The sequence below is a fragment of the Coturnix japonica genome, chromosome 5 (genome assembly GCF_054131305.1).
Source record: "Coturnix japonica strain WE chromosome 5, WE-NBRP24, whole genome shotgun sequence".
NCBI classification, from domain to species: domain Eukaryota; kingdom Metazoa; phylum Chordata; class Aves; order Galliformes; family Phasianidae; genus Coturnix; species Coturnix japonica.
In genome coordinates, this window is record NC_140667.1 from 31,638,188 (window position 1) to 31,656,538 (window position 18,351).

The 18,351-nt window shown below is 34.8% G+C and overlaps 1 protein-coding gene across 7 annotated transcripts in view; it reads right to left on the reverse strand.

Moving 5' to 3' along the window:
* STXBP6 (syntaxin binding protein 6) overlaps positions 1-18,351 on the reverse strand; it is a 69,108-nt gene that overhangs the window by 28,190 nt on the left and 22,567 nt on the right. For 5 of the 7 annotated variants that reach the window (XR_014947195.1, XR_014947194.1, XM_015864903.3 and 2 more), the window contains exon 2: positions 12,295-12,478. Coding sequence is in view for 5 of the 7 variants with exons in the window: in XM_015864903.3 (XP_015720389.1) it covers positions 12,295-12,448 (154 nt within the window). In the remaining 2 variants the exon portion in view is untranslated. Of the gene's footprint in view, positions 1-5,555; positions 5,708-12,294; positions 12,479-18,351 lie in introns of all 7 variants that reach the window. The other 2 variants (XM_085550416.1, XM_085550418.1) reach the window with 1 other exon arrangement.

Here is an 18,351-nt window from a genome sequence, read left to right on the forward strand (position 1 = left end):
ACTGAATGCAAATGTTTCTTAACTTATTTTGAAATAGAAACCAAAATAGCAAGACCCTACATAGAAGCCTTCTAATCTTCAAGGAAGGATGTCCTAGACAGTATGTCTATGTACAATGTATATCCCAATAGCTGAATGAAGTAGTGGCTCAATACTCTTAAGACCAGGAAATTCTGATAAATTTAATGACATTCTGTGTCAATATAGACACTGTATATTATAAAAAAAATGAGACTTGGTGGAACTGGATATAGTAGTATTCACCTAATTATGCATGTCAGCTTTACTATCACAAGGATACAGCTGCTGTAGATATTTAACATAGCCCTTTTCCCATTCTCCACTCCCCTTTGCCTGGGTTACACTTTCTGGCATCCCAAAAAACTGATGTGCCAAAGATGGCAGATAAAAAAGATGGCAGATAAAAAAGAAATTCCTTAGAAGTCATTGATATTGTTATCAGCGGTATGTCGAACACTATCAGTACAAGAAAAAGGATCAAGAAATAATAAGTTGTTTTAGAAAAATCCCTTCCACTTTAGAGAAATGAAAGTGTTCTAAAGGTGCTCTGAAGCAATAGAACAACATACATGTATCACTTAATATTTGCCTTCAAGATGCAACCGATTTCTTAGAGATTTATATAACAATCATCTTTTGCTGTTCAAATATGACTCCTTCCAGAATCTACAAACAAAGAGTTTTCATGTTTTTATATTCATCAGCTTTGTAAATCAATCTTCTTTTGCCTGCTTTCATCTTGTGGTCAACATCAAATGTAGTGCAAGCTAAGGTATTACTTCTATCATCCATAACACATGCATACCCATACTACAGTTTTGAAGAAAATTTATACAGACCCTCAAAACATGTGAAATATCCAAAAGCAGTATCTTGATGATTTGCTTAATCTGATTTTGAACATTCTGTAGCCACCACAAATCCCAGTGACCTTTCTTGTGTTGTAAGTTATATTACATCTGCTACTCCCTTAATACAGATTCTGTTTAAATAAAATCACTTCAAGCATCATCAGCTAAAACATACTAACATTGATACTACAAAGAGATGTGCCAAAAAATGGAAGTGACAAGAATTGTGTCACAGGTGTACCCTCTTCAGGATTGAGGTTGCATGCCATCTTGCTCTCAAGCTTACTAGAAGGCATAGGTAGTCCCAAGACTTCTAATAGATATGGTGATTTCATTTGCCAAAAGAAAAAAAACAACCAACCATACACAGCAGTACAGTTATTACAACACTGAGAAGGACTTCCTGTTTCAGAACAGAAGGCCACTTCTTTGGGTAAGAAGGAAACAGAGTTCATTGTGTAAGGTAATCCTGCAGTGGGTCACATTATGATTCAAGGGTTTTAATGTATCTCTTCATACCTAGAGTTCAAGAGGACAAAACTGTTTTTTGCACCAGTTGCTGCCACATTAGTGTCAAAAGATTGAACTCAAGAAGTCAGACAAAATTTCTGTTTTAAGCAAGAAACATTACAAGTGGGTTGTCTAGTCCTTATCTTTATAGTAACAATTGCAAATTTACAGCCACATAGCAACTTAACGGTAACTGTCTTTGTTTCAAGAATACTGATAACTAGATCATGAAACTACTGGCTCAGTAAAAATAGCATCTTAAAATAAAGGACATGTCACTCAATTTATACCTATTCTAGGAAATTCTTCGTGTACTCTGAGTCACTTTGCTTTGACAGATAAAGCACATAGTCAGAACATTGCTTGACAGAGTTGCATGTGTATTTATTATGCTAAAAATCTAGAATTTATTGAATATCACCCAATTCTTCAGGTAAGTAATAATGCTCAAAATGAGAAAAAAAATCCCTTAAAAATAAAATTGCCTAATTATGTAAACTATTTCAAAATAAATCAGTTCTCATATTGATGTATTCCTTTTGTAGAATAGGAGGAAATATCTGATTTTGCATCACTTTAAGGCCCAAATAATATGCACATATTTTTAATTCTATTTTTTGTATACGCTGTTTTTTGACAAACTGATAAGATGTCACACCATCGAGGATAAGAATTTTATGGAAAAAAAAATTTAAGTCGCTATATTATTCAATTTTTATCTGCAATCTTTTAAAAGAAATGCTGTGAGATTATTTATAACAAACAGAGGATCTAGATCCTCCAAAACAAAGTGAACATGGATACATCAAGAAGGAGATAAATTTATATTCTTTCCTGTGTTTTTCACTGAAGCTTCAAAACATGGGTAATGTAACATTTTAATTTTTTTATGTATACATGTCACTATCTATGGAGAGAACTGTGCAAAAATAAGAGAAGCAGTGAGTTATTTGCATGGAAATTTATATTAAAAAAAAAAAAAAGCACAAATAACTATAAAGCCAGTGGAAGTCCTATTTACACTGCTGAAGTAACAAGAGAAAAGCAAGCCAAAGCAGAAATAGCTGCAGTATAAGTTAATAGCTGAACCTCAAAATTTAAGAGAATCCACCATCTGTTTTTGGAAACAGATGGACTCTATTCACACAGTTATGTCCTAATGACCACTTGTTTAGAGTTATGCGCATAAATCTACCACATTCTTAACTTCTTCCTTCTTGATTTTACAGACCTCTTAAAAATCAGCCTTTATGGTCAAAAGCAAACATATTTCAGGAAATATTTCTCTGCCTTTCTGCTATAAGATACCCTGACCTGAGCTCATGAGGAAATGCTTGGATTGAGATTACTGAGTATTACACAAGTCAACTGAACAGTCCTTTCTGGCCTTATATTAGAGGCTCAAAACAACAAAATGGAGTCCAGGAAACCTAAGAAATATCAGACATCTAGGCTGGACAAAGCGCAGAGAGAATAAAACTGGAATTCTAAGTTCTAAATGATTCCTCTTTAGTGGGAGATGATGTCAAATGACAGAATATCAAATTTTCACAGTAGTCTGGGTTTGCGCAGCTGTGGCAGGATTCTAGAATTAGAAGGAAAGAGAAGCAAAATCAAAATATGCTCCAATGGAGCAGATAAAGTATTGAGAATTAATGAGCATGGTTGGCTGTAAGACAAGGATGAGTTCCTTAAAAAATAAATAAATAATAATAATTTTTTTAAAAGTGAAAAGAGATAGAATAATAACATGTAGTTAAAAGACAATCATTGAATCATATAATGGCTTGGGTTGGAAGGGACCTCAAGGATCATTGAGATCCATCCCCCCTGCTGCAGGTAGGGCCGCCATCCTCCACATTTAATACTATACCAGGCTGGCCAGGTCCCCAAACTTGGCCTTGAACACACCCAGGGATGGGGCAACTACAACCTCTTTGGGCAAAGAGCTCCAGCAACTCAGCACTCACTTGGTGAAGAACTTCCCCCTGATATCCAACCTAAAATCTTCCTTACTTCAGTTTAAAACCATTTCCCCCTGTTCAGTCATTATTTACCCTTTCAAAGAGCTAGCTCTGCTCCTGTTTATAGGCTCCTTTTTAGAAGGCTGCAATTAGGTCACCCTGCAGCCATCTCTTCTCCAGGGTAAGCAAGCCCAGCTCCCTCATCCTGTCTTCATAGTGAAGGTGCTCCAGCCCTGTAATAATCTTTGTGGCCCTCCTCTGGAACCTCTCCAACATCTGTCTTTCTCATACTGTGGGCCATAGATCTAGATACAGTATTGCAGATGGGACTTCATGAGGGCAGAGTAGAGAGGGACAGTCACCTCCCTGTCCCTGCTAGCCACCCAATTCTCTATATTTCTATATCCTCTATATCTAGTCTGGTTTAGGAATTAAAGAGGTTGACGCAAGCATGATGATTTTATATATGCTTTGTTTCTTCCTTATTTTCTTTTTAAAGTCAGTTTCTCTTTTCTCTTACTACAGAAGTATCTGAATGAATCTCCTTATTTCCTTCTTTTCCCAGATTAAAGAACAATGTTGTACTATTGTTGGAAACATTTTAAGGAACGTGTCTTCCTTGATGCATTGCTATTACAATTTCTCCCATATCTTTTAGTCAACAGGGCATACACTAACCAGATCAGGTGCAAAATGACAGGGGAAATAAACCCTCGTCTAGAATCTGACATGGAATCCTCACTCAGTGTCATCTGTGAATATAGGAGCTCAAAGTCTGTACTCAGAAAAAAAAAAAAAGACAATTTTCATATTGCTCCTAAGAGTTCAGCTTTCAGACAAGTTCTGACTGCCCATACTAACACATTTTCAAAGAGAAAACTCTTCTGAATGAGGTGGGGGAATGGGGGCAATAATCACAGACATAATTGTCAATGCTTCCAGGGTTCACTGCTTTTAAACTTTGAATGGTCTTTATCTGGTAGACATCAGAAATCATGCAAAAATTAGACAAAACAAAAGAACATCCAACACAACATCTCTAAATCAGTACAGCATTTGTTCAACAACACACACTTCTCTCCAGCTGTCAGTCTCCAGCTGTGGAATTTCTGTAAAGATCACTAATTACAAGATTTTCTCCATTCAACTTTGAGTCCAAAGAAGTACTAAGAAATAACACAACTGGTGACTAAATATTTGGAGACTGTATTATCTAAATGAATGGCACATATAACTCCAGACAGTAATTCTACTTGCTTGCACTGCTGTTCTGAGTAATATTAGCAGACAATCTGAATAAGACAATTGCCCCACTACGCATTAATTTTTAAAGATTCTATTTAATCAGCATAACCTAAGTAGCGAAACACAACTAAAAAAGGTGTTTTTTATTCAATTTAAAAGACAATTAGAGAATTAATGAAATCTGTGTTATTTCTTATGAACTGTAATGCAAACAAACAAACAAAAAAAAAAACACAACAACCCAGCCATTACCACTGGATGTTAATGATGCTTTAGTCTCACAGGGTTGCAGTACAGACTTCAACCTCTGTCTTTCAAAAAGGCATCATCATATTGTATACATCATTAGAGTCAAGAAAAGTCATCCTTAGATTATGCAGACACACATACCAACTCTATCTTTTGTTTTCCCCCTCCCAAGCCCTTCTCCTTGCCAAGGAAATAAGCTATTCAGTGTTAGCACAAGAAATACTTCAGAAGGCTGAAGTCTTTAGCTAGAAAACCAAAAAAGGTCACCTCTGTATAAAGCAATAAATATCAGTCTTAGGGAGCTGAACAAATTAATATCTCATGAATTAATTACTCAGCAAGTACAAAAATAAAACAAAATTATTTGAGAGCCTTTTCAGAAGTTCTTTACCTAGCTCGCATTTTCAAGTAGGTTTTTAAAATCCTTAGGTGCCAAAAACAAAGCCACCAAAATCTATCAGACTTTATTTTAGACAATTTCAGATAACCTAGTGTCAGAGCTATCAAGATTTCTTTAGAAATCTACTATGATTACAGATGAACAAACAGAACAAATGAACTTGTTTATTTAAAGTTTCATATTTTCCTCTCACTTGGGAAAAGTATATGTTGCATATATGCATTGAAATCAAAGTTACTGTTAAGAGAATATTCCTTTGATTTAAACATTCTGTTATCTTCCAAATCAATGATCCAGTCATAAAATAGCTCTTACCACAGAGGTACAAGAGGCAGAGATTTAAGAAAACTAAAACAGCAGGGGCTGATATCATACTGTCCACGAACAGCATTTAGTAGTTATTTCATCCAGCAAGAAGCTTATGTTGCAGCTTCCTTTCCAGCTGAGCGTCTCCTCTGAAGACATATCTGAGGAGGCAATGCAGACAAACAAACAGATTCTGCATTTAGAGGATAAAATTGCCTGAGAAATTTTACACACATTATGACTATGTTTCAGATTAAAATGAAACCATAGATTAATCTCCTAAAATTGAATTTACTGTAAGTCTTGCTAATGTCCTTTATTAGCTTAAATGTCCCAACAGGAATGAGAAAATCTTGAGTCATACGAGTTTCAAGGAGACCAAATCATCAACATTCCGTTTAAAACTATTTAAGTTTTGTTTGTTTGTTTGAGACACTCCCCTCTGATATATTAAATGATATATCTGTAAAACATTGAAAAAATTTAATGCAGGCCTTATTATATTCACCTATATGGTAATTTAACAGTAGTCATCTCAGAAAAGCTGCTTGTAGATAACTGATCTGTGTTTTAGAAGGACCACTCAAGGATAAGGTAATTATTTAAGCTTCTATGAAAGAGAACAAAATCAAAAAGCTATGAGGGAAATTTCATCTCACAGGTGAAATAGGTGAAATTCCTCATAGGAAGAAAAAGAAAATAAGATCATCATTATTTTTTTTTCCCCTAACACTAATACTGGAAAAAACTGAGCTGCAGTACAATTGTAACGTGATCATTCCCCTGAGGCTACAAAAGGTTATTACATACCATGGAGGTCTAAAGAAACACGGCAAAAGAGCCACTGAAAGGGTGGGGCAGACTTTCTCTGTGAAGCAGTTCCAACTAAACAGTTACTAGAGATTATTTTGGCTTAGACAAATGGGCAGCTCCTCCTTGGCACAAGGCCAACAAAACTCTGCATGCTTCATATTCATTCAGCTTCCCCACCCTTCACATCCCTTTTTTTTTTCTTTTCTTTTTCTTTTTTCTTTCTTTTTTTTTTTTTTTATTTTTTATTTTTTATTTTTTCCCTTTCATGTTAGGACATGCATAATCAGATTACATATACATATATATTGATAGCTGAAAACTTTCAGATATTACACAACTAAGGGAGAACGGGGCAGAACAAGATCTAAATACCTCCCCTGCAGTATGTCACAATTGGCCTGTTCCTTGATTAGTACAAAAGCTTCTGGCAGCAGTTTGGATGAGCTTGGGTCACAATCAAATTGCAATAGCAGATGAAGTTATCAGTCCTGAACTGTTTTGTATTTAATTCACTTTAAAATGATTATTTACAGATGAAACAAAGAAAAAATATTTGGAGATCAGGAGCATACTACTCATATTTCACAAAGCAACAATAAAGGCCTATTTAATGACAGAGAAGCTTGATGTAAAACCCCAATTGGCTTAGCAGTTTCTTTTTAAAGTACTTATTATGGGCTCAACACTGAAAATTGTTTGATGGTGCTGGCTTCAAATATAACAATTATGATAAAAACTTAGTGGATTTAATTCCTACAGGTTAGAGTACAGTAACAGGATAAGATTTTAAGTTGATGTTTACCCATACAAAGAGTTCATAACACTGCAATTAATAGTCAAGAAGAAAGAACGTCTAGCAGTTAACAACTAACTCAGAGCAAAGCCTACATAGTAATTGACAGAAACATTTTCTGAAGTACAACTGGAGAGAGCACTCCAGATGTTTCCTGCCCCATATGCATATGATACAAACTGAACAATTTGTATCACAATGAGTCAGAGTGCCGTAGTGCCAAACTCCAATACCATGAAGCCTGAGAAAAATGTTCAAACTGAATCCTACCTCAAAGCAAAACACATTTTGAATTTTCAGTGTAAAATGAGAATGATTTCTACAAAAACTAGCAGAGACACTCACACAGGTCTTACATCCATAGCTGCCATATGCCAACTTGAAAGCACAGTTATCATAAAACATTGTAGATTACATTTTTATTTCCATCTCCAATTTCTTTCTTTCTTTTTTTAAACCACATATAAGATAACACTAACCTCTGCAAAACAAAACAAACAAAAAACAACAGCAACAACAACCAACACCACTCATTTGAACAGAGAACGAACAAACCATTTCCAAAGACAGCATGACATTCAAACACTCTTAGGAACGCAAACCTACCCACCACAAATAATTCCAACAAATGCATAAAAAAAACCATTTGCCATCATCTTTTGCAATGGATGAAAGGAATTCTGAAATCTTCCTTTCTGTAAAACATCTAGTAATTTTAGGATGCCCCCATGGAAAGGCTACAAATTCCAGCCAAGAATACCCTCAGTAGGCTTCTTTTGTGACAACATATGGCTTCCAACATACAGCTTTATGAACTTATTTTTTACACAGAACTTTAATGCATCAATAAACACTTTCAATTTGTGAGCTTTAAGCCTACCTCTATTTATTACTGCAAAGTTGTGTCTGATTCCTTACTTATCTCATAAAGATTCCTGGATTTTTATGCAGGTTTTTTGTTTGTTTGTTTTATTCCCTCTCCCCTGACCCTCCCCCCAACAACATCATTGGGATTCTGGAAATCTTTCCAGGAAGTACATGTGTGCATGAGTTGGAGGGTAAAAGAACACAAAGACCTTAACACTGAATAAGATTGAAAGCAGTAACACAAGATTCCTGGATCAACACATCACCCTATAAAACTGAAAGTGGTACATATAGTTAACTTCCAAGCTTTACTTACCTGCTACATTTCTATCTTGTAAAAGCTATATAGAACAAAATAAAAGATCAAAGTGCAAAAACAAACCACTGGCAAGACTACAAAACAACAAGCAGTAATCAGAAGCACAACCGTATACCTGCAGCTTTACAACTAAAAAAAAAAAAAAAAAAAAAAAAGAATATATTTCCTACATGTAAATTAGATTAAGTACAGAGGGATGGACAGAAGCATGTAAACATTCTTCCTGCACTTTCAAGAGAAAAATAAAGAAAAAAAAAAATCAAATCAAAACAAACAACAACAACAAAAAACCTCTTATTTTTCTATTTTTAAATAAACACAAAGATCAATAATGGAGAACAGAAAGATAACTCCAAAAGCAATCAATTGTCCACCTATGTGATTTGATTGCTCAAAGATTTTCAAAGACTCTTAAAGGACATTTCTGCAGTTCCCTTTATAAAATGGAACTCATCATGGGCATTAAGAGAAAGCGGTATGTAAACTTCTGAACACCCCTTTGAGTATCAAAGAGCTAAGATAGCAAAAATACCTACATTCTGATTTTAAAAAAACAAACAACAACACTATAGTTAAGAACAGCATTCAGTATTACAACCCATCATAATTAGAAGTACATGAAATAATTATATTTTAACAGTTTCATACAAGCATTGACTGCACCTGCAGTCTCCACATTGTGACAATTTCATTAGGCTGTCATGCAACAGGAATGCTGTTCTGAGACTAACATTACCATTGTCAGCAGTGTTAGTCTTCCACGACATGGCACAGGTTATGTTTGAGCTAATGACTTCAAACAGCCAGTTCTAATCAGCCAGCATTTCTACAGATAATTTCTGCTAGTTTCAGCAAGCATTGAGACTAGTAGCTAAGTATGAATTGAGAGTTCATACACATGTATATATTCAATATATGCCTATACAAACACACACACGTTCAATGCCTGAATCAAATCATGCCAAGTCACAATTCAAAAATATCAGCACACTCCTTTGAGCAACTTAATAGCGAGTATGAACAATGAATATGAGTCATTGAGCACAACACTGAATACATGCATTTACCCTAAATATAACTGAATAATTAAATTTTCATCCTAAAGCCATTAGCAAGACAGGACAGTACTGTTTAGAAACTTTCTCTTGGAAGAACTGGGAGGAAGAATAGTTTTCTTGTGTTGTTTTGTTTTTTGCTTTTTCACAATTAATATCTTTACCTCTCCCTGTTCTAGTTTATGAAGGATTTCCATTTCCAAAACTAAGCACAGTACAAAACTGATGTTTAAGTATTGTTTAGAGAAAACAAACAAATAAACAACCTGCTTACCTATTACATTAACTCAAAGCAAAACAAGTGCAATGTTAAAGGCTCATGTTAAAGAAAACAAGTTCTAAGACATCTCTTGGAAACTTTATTTTTGTTACAAGAAAAATGAAACTGTAATGACCTTTGTTTACTCCATAGAAAGATTAACAAAAACATTATGCCTCTGTATAATTACATTTCTATTTAATGTTAAAAGTCAATCAACAAACAAACAAAACTGAACAATCATCAGTATCTGTTAATTTAGCTATTTTTAACAGAAAAGTAGAGGCATGAGTCAATGTCAGAATTCATCCGATTTCCCAATGTGGTTAATCAAGGATAAAAGAAACCCTGGTAAATAAAAGGTGAGGATGTTCAAGAGGCATATTAGCTTCCATAGCTTTTAAAAGAGATTATACTTCCTTTCTGAAGCAACATTAATGAGGGGAAATGAACCTGTGAATCCATAATTATTCTTATGTATCTGGTGATATAAGTATGTTTTCTAACTTAGAATTTGCTATGCGGGAATGACCTCGATATTATTACCACACGTGTTAGTAAGCTTTTCATTTTTCTTTGTATAATATGTAACAAAATGTTGAATTAAACTCTGTAATTGGAATGGAATTACACATGAGTGGAAAACCACCAAATGCAACTCCGTTCACACTACTGAACTTCATCATTGACTTAATCAACAAGAATGCAGAAGGTGCACAAAATCTCTACAGGTTACAACCATGTTTACAACTATGTGTGCCCCGGTGGCGCAGTGGTTAAAGACGCCGCCTTGCAACACTGGGGCCCGGAGTTCGAATCCCCCCTGTGGCGCAAGTGGTAGAAGTGCCGCTCTGCTACACAGAGGCTCGAATTCCGGGGGCTGGACTCGATGATCTATAAGGTCCCTTCCAACCCGCACGAAACTATGAAACTATGAAACTTGAAACAAAAGCAGTCATTGACTGCAAACTGAGGTAATAGAGGGATCCATAGACAACAGGAGAAGGTCTCCAAGGAATCTATGCTTGCACACAATGCTGCCAAGAAATAAGAATTACCACGTTCACATTAGATATGGCAGTCCTGTCCATTGAACTCTGGAGAAGTTTTTTCATAGATCAACAGAAAGTCAACGTATATTTTAAGATAAAATGGCAAAAATGTTAGGCAGGGAACTGGTAATGGTAGCCACACTTTACCTTAAAAGCTACTGCATGTAACCAGCAGACCTTGCATTGAGTACAGATCCCAAAATGTTTTCCCTAATAAAACTCATGTACCAGTATAAGGCTTGATATTCAGCCTGTTGTACTAATCTGAGTCTATGAGGTTATGGCAACCACTACAACTGAGCTGCAGTAGCCATCAAATAGCTGTCCAGGTTTGACAGAACTTGCAGAAGACATAAATTGTAATCTACTTTCCATAAGTAATGAAACATACAGTGGAAAGCCTGACAGCTAAGTAGGCCAGATACCCCTCCAGAGTGAATGCCCTATGCTTGATTGTCAACACTGTAGTATTATCTCACTCCTTAATATAATGTTTAAACAGAAAGAAAGCATCCCTAGAAAAATACCCAATAAAAACTCTTTACACCATATGACAAAGTATCTACAAAATTCACCTTGAAACAGAGATGAAAAATGAAATTTACTTTGGCTTCTCAAATTCCATTATACCCTATTTTCCATTTACTTCAAATGCAATGGCAATCTACTTAGCCTCACTAGGCACCTGTCCTCTGATCACTGATTTTTATCTCCATTAAGATGCATGCCCTCTAAGGGAGCAACCAATGCTTAAAAACATGACTACAACACCTAAGGATATTAAATGTATTCAAACATACTTAGTTGGCAGAAACCAAAACTACAGGAGATTTAATCCAGTGTGTTTTACTTATGTATACTGAAGTAAATGAACTGGAAATTGTTTCATTAGACAATATTAAAAAGTATATAGCAAAATGTACAACTACTACCTAGCCTGTTCCATAAAGCTCAAACTCTCACTAGTACTGTTTTGACCTTCGAGAAGCTCATGTTTCATGTGAACAGCTTAGCAACAGATAAGTCACTGCTCACTGTAACCTGTGACATCTCAAAACAGGTTTTTACATTATTTTCTCCTTCAAAGCATCTATTTCCTCCTTTACCTCTTATAAAGTCAAGTGACTGAAGTCTATCAGATGTTCTGTATGTCAACAAGCTAAAAATATTGTGGATGAAAGTTCCACATTTAAGGAATCAGTAAGTTGGTAACTCAGATGTAATTATGAAAATGTGAGGAAAATATGTTTACTTCAAATCAGAATTTTCAGTGCATAAAACACAGGTACAAGTTAAATTTTATCCCTGCAAGAAATATCTTAGACTTGATAGGACAAGACTTTTTCTAAATATTCTTTCTTTATAATCTGCAGCTATGCTGTAAGAGAACATTTTTTCAAACAAAGTAATAGCCCAATCTATTTATTATGCAGCATAAATATTAATAGCCCATATTCTGAATGCTATTATTTTCTGCTTACATTACTAAGATACAAGTCAGCCAGCACTGCACAGCTTAGGGTAATATGTAATCAATTAATTGAAGATAAACTAAAACAGACAACTGGATGTCAAAATCTTTAATCTTACCTGACAGGCAGATGTACGTTAAATATTCACCCTGACCCCCAGTAGCTAGGAAAGGAATCTTTTTTTTCGTTCTTCTTTTAACTTGGACAGCTCCCAGCATCCTTTCATCATGTGGGGCAAAAATTTCTTTGCTGATCGCAGATTTGGCATTCATCGTAGATCAGATATAGCAGACTGACACTCTCTAAAATAAAATCAGAAATAAAAATATATAAATATTAAGAACTACTCCTAAGCTATGTGAAATTACCTTTGTCTTACACTGGCATTTGCAATTCTGACCCTTCAAGGAATCTTCAGAATCTCCCCTTCAGGGAGGCTATAGTAGATTCCAGCCACTAGATGTCCTTTACTGGACCAGTCCCTGATTTTAACCCATATGCTCTCAACCTGGTCACGGCTGTTGCTCAGACACAGCTCTTCACAATCTATCCACCTAATAATATAGAGGGCAACTCCCTCTCCTTTCCTTTCCACTCCCCGTCTAACCCTTCTGAAGGGCCTATAGAACTTATAGAGTGAAGTTACTTTACACTAAAAAAAAAAAAAAAAAAGAAAAGAAAAAAGAAAAAACAATTTAATCAAAAGAGTCCCTTATTAAAACAAACATCCAGACCAATTTCAAAGAAAAAATTGGGAAAGAATGAATGCTTGGCTCCAGAGGAGATGAAATTTCTTAACTCACACCATAAAAGTTACATTTCATTTAACAACAAATAAATCAACATGGAAAAGAAATAAAAATAAGTCTACCATCTAGGTAACTACAAGAGGTTGTGACATTTTCTCTGCATATAATATCAGACCTTTTCTGTTATTATGTATTATGCAAGAGTACACTGTAGCAGCATGCTGTTGGTACATTAGGACTATTATTACTTTTTTAATTTTTTTAATTCTTATTCAAGACCGCTATTTGTGACTACAGCTTCAATTACACAGTGTTCATTGTAGATGAGATAAAGGCTGATCATCATTACAAAAATAACACTTTCAAATGCTTAAACAACTTCTAATGAATGGAACATTGGGAAAGCCAAAATAAATTCTCAGGTAAAAATATACTTCAGTTACATAACACATTTTCTCTAGCAGTAATAAACTGATGCTGTAAGTTCTGCAAATTGACTGTTGGCCTGCAGCTGTCCTCAGACATTTTCTTGCTATGTGAATGTACACACAGTGGAGTGAGATTTTAAAGACTGTACATGAATCAAAGGCTTCCTTGATTAAGGCACCAAATATTTATAAAGAAAGGAATAATTGCACTAAAACCAGGCTGATCGACTTTCAGTTTTTCTTACCTAAAATTGATTGCAGGACTAAATATTATTTATAGATCCACAGCTTTCATATAATATTTAAAGATTTACCTCAAGAATAAGTATTTCTGTATATAGCTGATAGGATTCTGCTGAGCAGGAGGCAGGGCAAAGAAACAAGTACTACTCAAATTCTGTTTCACTAATTTCCCTCTAAGAAAATAGAATAACTACCAAATAATACAAAATGAATAGAAAACATAGCAAATTTAATGCATCTAACTGTGTATATACATGTTTAATTTGAAAGATAAATGAAAGAGCTTTTATGTATAAAAACACATAAATCCAACTTTCATATAAAACCCAGCTTGATAGTATCATAAGGCAAATCTCATATTTCAGTTGAAACAAGACAACACAACATGGAAGAACAAAATTTTGCTGTTTATATCTCATGCTGTTATTAGCTTTGCGATTAAAATGTTTTTGTACACATCCACCCTAAACCGTACACAAAGAGCAATAGTAGATACCCAACATTGCAATTGGTACCTCTGACTAAAGTATGTCCTCAGTGCCTAGGTTTCGATCCTTCTTTTCTCAGTACTTTGCTTACAGTTATCTCAGATGCCAGAAGTATGGGTTTAAATCTAATACAGATTACTTGACATTATTTCTGAATTTTTTGTGGGAACCAACACGAGCAACAAAAGCCTGTTTACCGGAGGGAAAAAAAAAAAAAAAAAAGTAAGCAAACTGCTAACTCATAGACTTTTGAGGTACACCTGTTGATACAGGTTCTGTTAAATTGTTTTTCCTAAGTCAAAAATCAACCTCTAGATGTAAATAAGCAGACTTTTACATATTTACTGGTGGATTTGTATGGAAATGACTTTAACCTTTCCTTTTTTAAAAACAAACAAACAACACTATTTTTTTTTTGTTTTGGTTTGGTTTTTTTGTTGTTTTGCATTGCATTGCATATGCAATACAGGTTTTTTGTTTGTTTTGCCACTAAACACGGAATGCTTGCTCAAGGAACATGAATAAACTCCCATTTCACCTATTCTCCAAGAAAAATACCTCTTATTCATTAAAAACAAACAAACAAAAAAACAAAAAGTCTATACATACAAGACTTCACATAGTAGGTGCAGATTTCTTTATACAGTTATGTTCTTGGCATTAGCTCCATGAGGAATTTAAATTATTACCAGTTTTTAATGGGCCTGCATGGATTCACACACTTCAAAAGGCAAGTATCTTCCTCCTCACCATATGCTATTCTAATGAATGTTAAAGATATTTTAGCCATCAGAAACCTACTGAACTTTAAAGAAAAGCAAAAATTACAAGTGAAAATATAACTCTTTCATGAGGCATAGGAAACTGTTAAGAACATCAGGAAAACAATTCTCTTGGTGTTTCATTTAATGTCAAGGTACTGCTGAAGATTTAATAGGGAAAATACATCTTCTGAGACACAAAAAAACCCAAAAAGTAAAAAGAAACAAACAGACCCAAAAAGCAATAACACAACCAAACAGTGAAAAAAAGATCAGCAAACAAAATCCACACACTAAAGAACATGGCCTCCTGCTGTTTTCTTGACTTCATTTTCAGTCATAATTTAGATATTTATATTTGTATAATTGAAGTATCACATATTGACTTCTTATTACAATTGTTTTTCCAGAGAGATTTAAAGAAAAAAAATAAAAATAAAAAATGCCCAAATTATTAACACATGTATGCTTGCTATCAGTGCTAGGCTATTTTTGTTTATATTCCAGCAATATTAAAAAAAAAAAAAAAAAAAAAAAAAAAGGATTGTAGAATGCCTCAATAAGCATAAGAATCTTGAAAGGGAACCCATGTTCTCTGTCCCATGTGCTTTCTTTGTACTATGTATTTGGTTTCACTCAAATTGTTCTGATGGTGTTATTGGCTGAAGGAAGAAAATTCCATTTTCCTCTACCCACTTCAATTTTACAGAATGGGATGTCTGAATATACACCTTACCTATGGTATTAGACAGAAAAGATGTTCCAGTACATATTTGATGTGATGCCTGAAGCACACTGCCCATCTGCATCACCTCAAATCATTCTCTGCTACAATTAATCTCCAAGGCATTTGTATCAGTAAAATCTCCTTCTAGGAACAGCCAAGAAGTCCACAGTCTTGGAAATGGAGGGAGAGATATGGATTAAAGGTAATTTCTAAAACCATTTTAAATAAAGATAGGAAAATATCTTAAGAGATCCCATACTCTTCAAAACAACAAATAGGGACTGCTTTGCTTGGTCAGTCAAAAGTTGAGTCTGCTTTCTGGCTCATCTCCAACAAGCAGCTGACTTATCTCTGCATTACAGGTCCATGAGAGCAAGTACAAAGATGAAGAATAAAAGTACCTGTTGAGGTAATGGAAGACAATTCTTAACATGCTGAATTTTATGAGTGGTAAGTTCACAAAGAAGTAAGAAATAATAGATAAACTTTTTTGCCAAATCAACAGAAAAATAAGTTCAGTATAGTAAGTCTCATTGTCCTCAAAGATACTGTTTGATCACAAGGAGGAATGGGCTCACAGATAGGCAGTATTGTAGTGGTTAGCCTACAGCATGAAATCACTGAGCAGTCAACTACTGCTGAGATGCACAGAGTTCTAATGAACTTTCAAGTTTGATTTTAGACACCCTTACAGAGGACTTCTACTTGAGAGAACATCACAAGCCACCACCATTAACTATGATAATTGTCTCATATTTACTTGCTAGAAACGTGACTATGTAATTGATCATTGCAATTCATCAAAATTACGCATTTCTTGTTGCCTCAGTTAGCCAGTACAACCTTCATGGTGATGCTCCTCCTAACAAATAATTTATGAATTCTAAAAGGTAAATAAATTTATCATAATTTATCATAAAAGTATGACACCAGATCTAGTTGCTTTAAATGTTGTAAAAAACTTTGAAAGGTTTTAACATAACACAAGGCTCGGAGTATCTTCTATCATCCTTCTATAGGTGAAAATTAATTTTGGTTGAGAAATTTTTAGAGTCAGACTCTGTATAGACTAGAAAAGATCCATTACTTCCTGCTAATAAAAATTCATGCTTGGGGGGGGGGGGGGGGGGGGGGGGGGAGGGCGGAGACAAAGCCGAGGAAAAATAAAAACCACCAAAAACAAAATAAGCAACTGAACAAACACACTGCACAGTTTCCATTTTCAGTCTCATTTCCACTTTAATTTTAAAATTAAAGTTAAATTTAAATAAATAAAATTATTTTTATTAAATTAATTTAATTAAATAATAAATTAATTTTCATTAAATATGAAAACTAAAAAATTGTGAATATATTTGTGCAGCCAACTACTTAACTGTCAGTTGAGACACACAAAATGTGTTTTTACTTACCTGTATAATTACACAGCAATCTATCTGTCCTATCAAGTTTAATTTGGTTAAATACAGAGCAGTAAAGATGGATAGAAGTAATAAGCCACTGACATATCACTATTTGACACGAGTTTTTTTTGTTTGTTTGTTTTTTGCTTTGTTGTTGTTGTTGTTTGTTTGTTTTTTTACCCAAAGCAGGAAGGAATTCTTCAGGTCAAAAGCAGTTCTTATGAACTTTCATCCCAAAGTAAAACGATTCTTTGCAACTCAGATGGACCTGTAAGTCTAAAAGCATTCTATGAAAGTTCTATAATGCATCTGGAGTCCTCATCAGAATAGAATATGTATTTATGAAAGAATGGGAATGAAAAACAGCATTTTTCAACTCAGTTTTTGTTTCTTACCATGAGTTTACATTTTCCAGGGCCTCCATCTGTCATGTGATGAATTTTTATTTTTTAAATGATTGGAATACACCCATGAAGTTTTCTCCCCTCCCTTCATCACACAGAAACCTCAAAATAGCTGCATACAAAACTGATAACTGCATTATCAGTGACTACAATGGAATTCTAAAACTGGTCAAGGAGAGCCAGTGCAGAAGACAGAGCAGCTATTTTCATTCCTCAGATCTTCCTCATTGAAGATCTATTTCTGATACAGCAAGAGGCATACATGCAACATAATGGTAACTAACTATCCTTACTTCCTCAAGCTAGATGGTAGCAAAAAACAAAAAATGTAGCATTACCAGCTTCCTTAGACACTTTGTGTCCCAAACTCTCTCCCAGAGGTGGGCAAACCTACTGAAGAGTTGGTATAAGAAAGCACATTGACAGATAGATTACTGTGTTTTCTGTACTGGAATCCTCTGTATAAATGATTGCAGGGAAAAAAAATAAATAAATGAATAAATAAAATCCATCTGCTTTCCCTGTATGGACAGCTAGGGGCACTTCTAGCATAGCCCCAGTGAGGGACACCCATCTCACACAAAGAGGTATAGGCCCTATATTCAGGGCTTCTAAGAGTGAAAAGTGAGCAGGTTATGGAACACTGTCAGAAACTAGCATTAGAGGGGCCCCAGCACAGAAAGTCACAACTTTTGGGGGAAGTATGAAAACCATTCAAATCAAGAATTGATTTATTAAAGAGCAACCAAGAACTGGTTGGGAACACCACACAGTTTGTTTTGCTGTTGTTGTGGTGTTTTTTTCTGTTTTGTTTTTCAATGGAAAGGTTTTTAGCCTCATGAACATATTCTCAGAGAAACTAGGAAATGCCAGATGTTATAACAAAGCCATAGAGATACCACATTTCCATTTCTGGAAAGCTATATTTATTACTTCAAGACATCAGGAAATTCATAGCAGCAAGAAGTAACA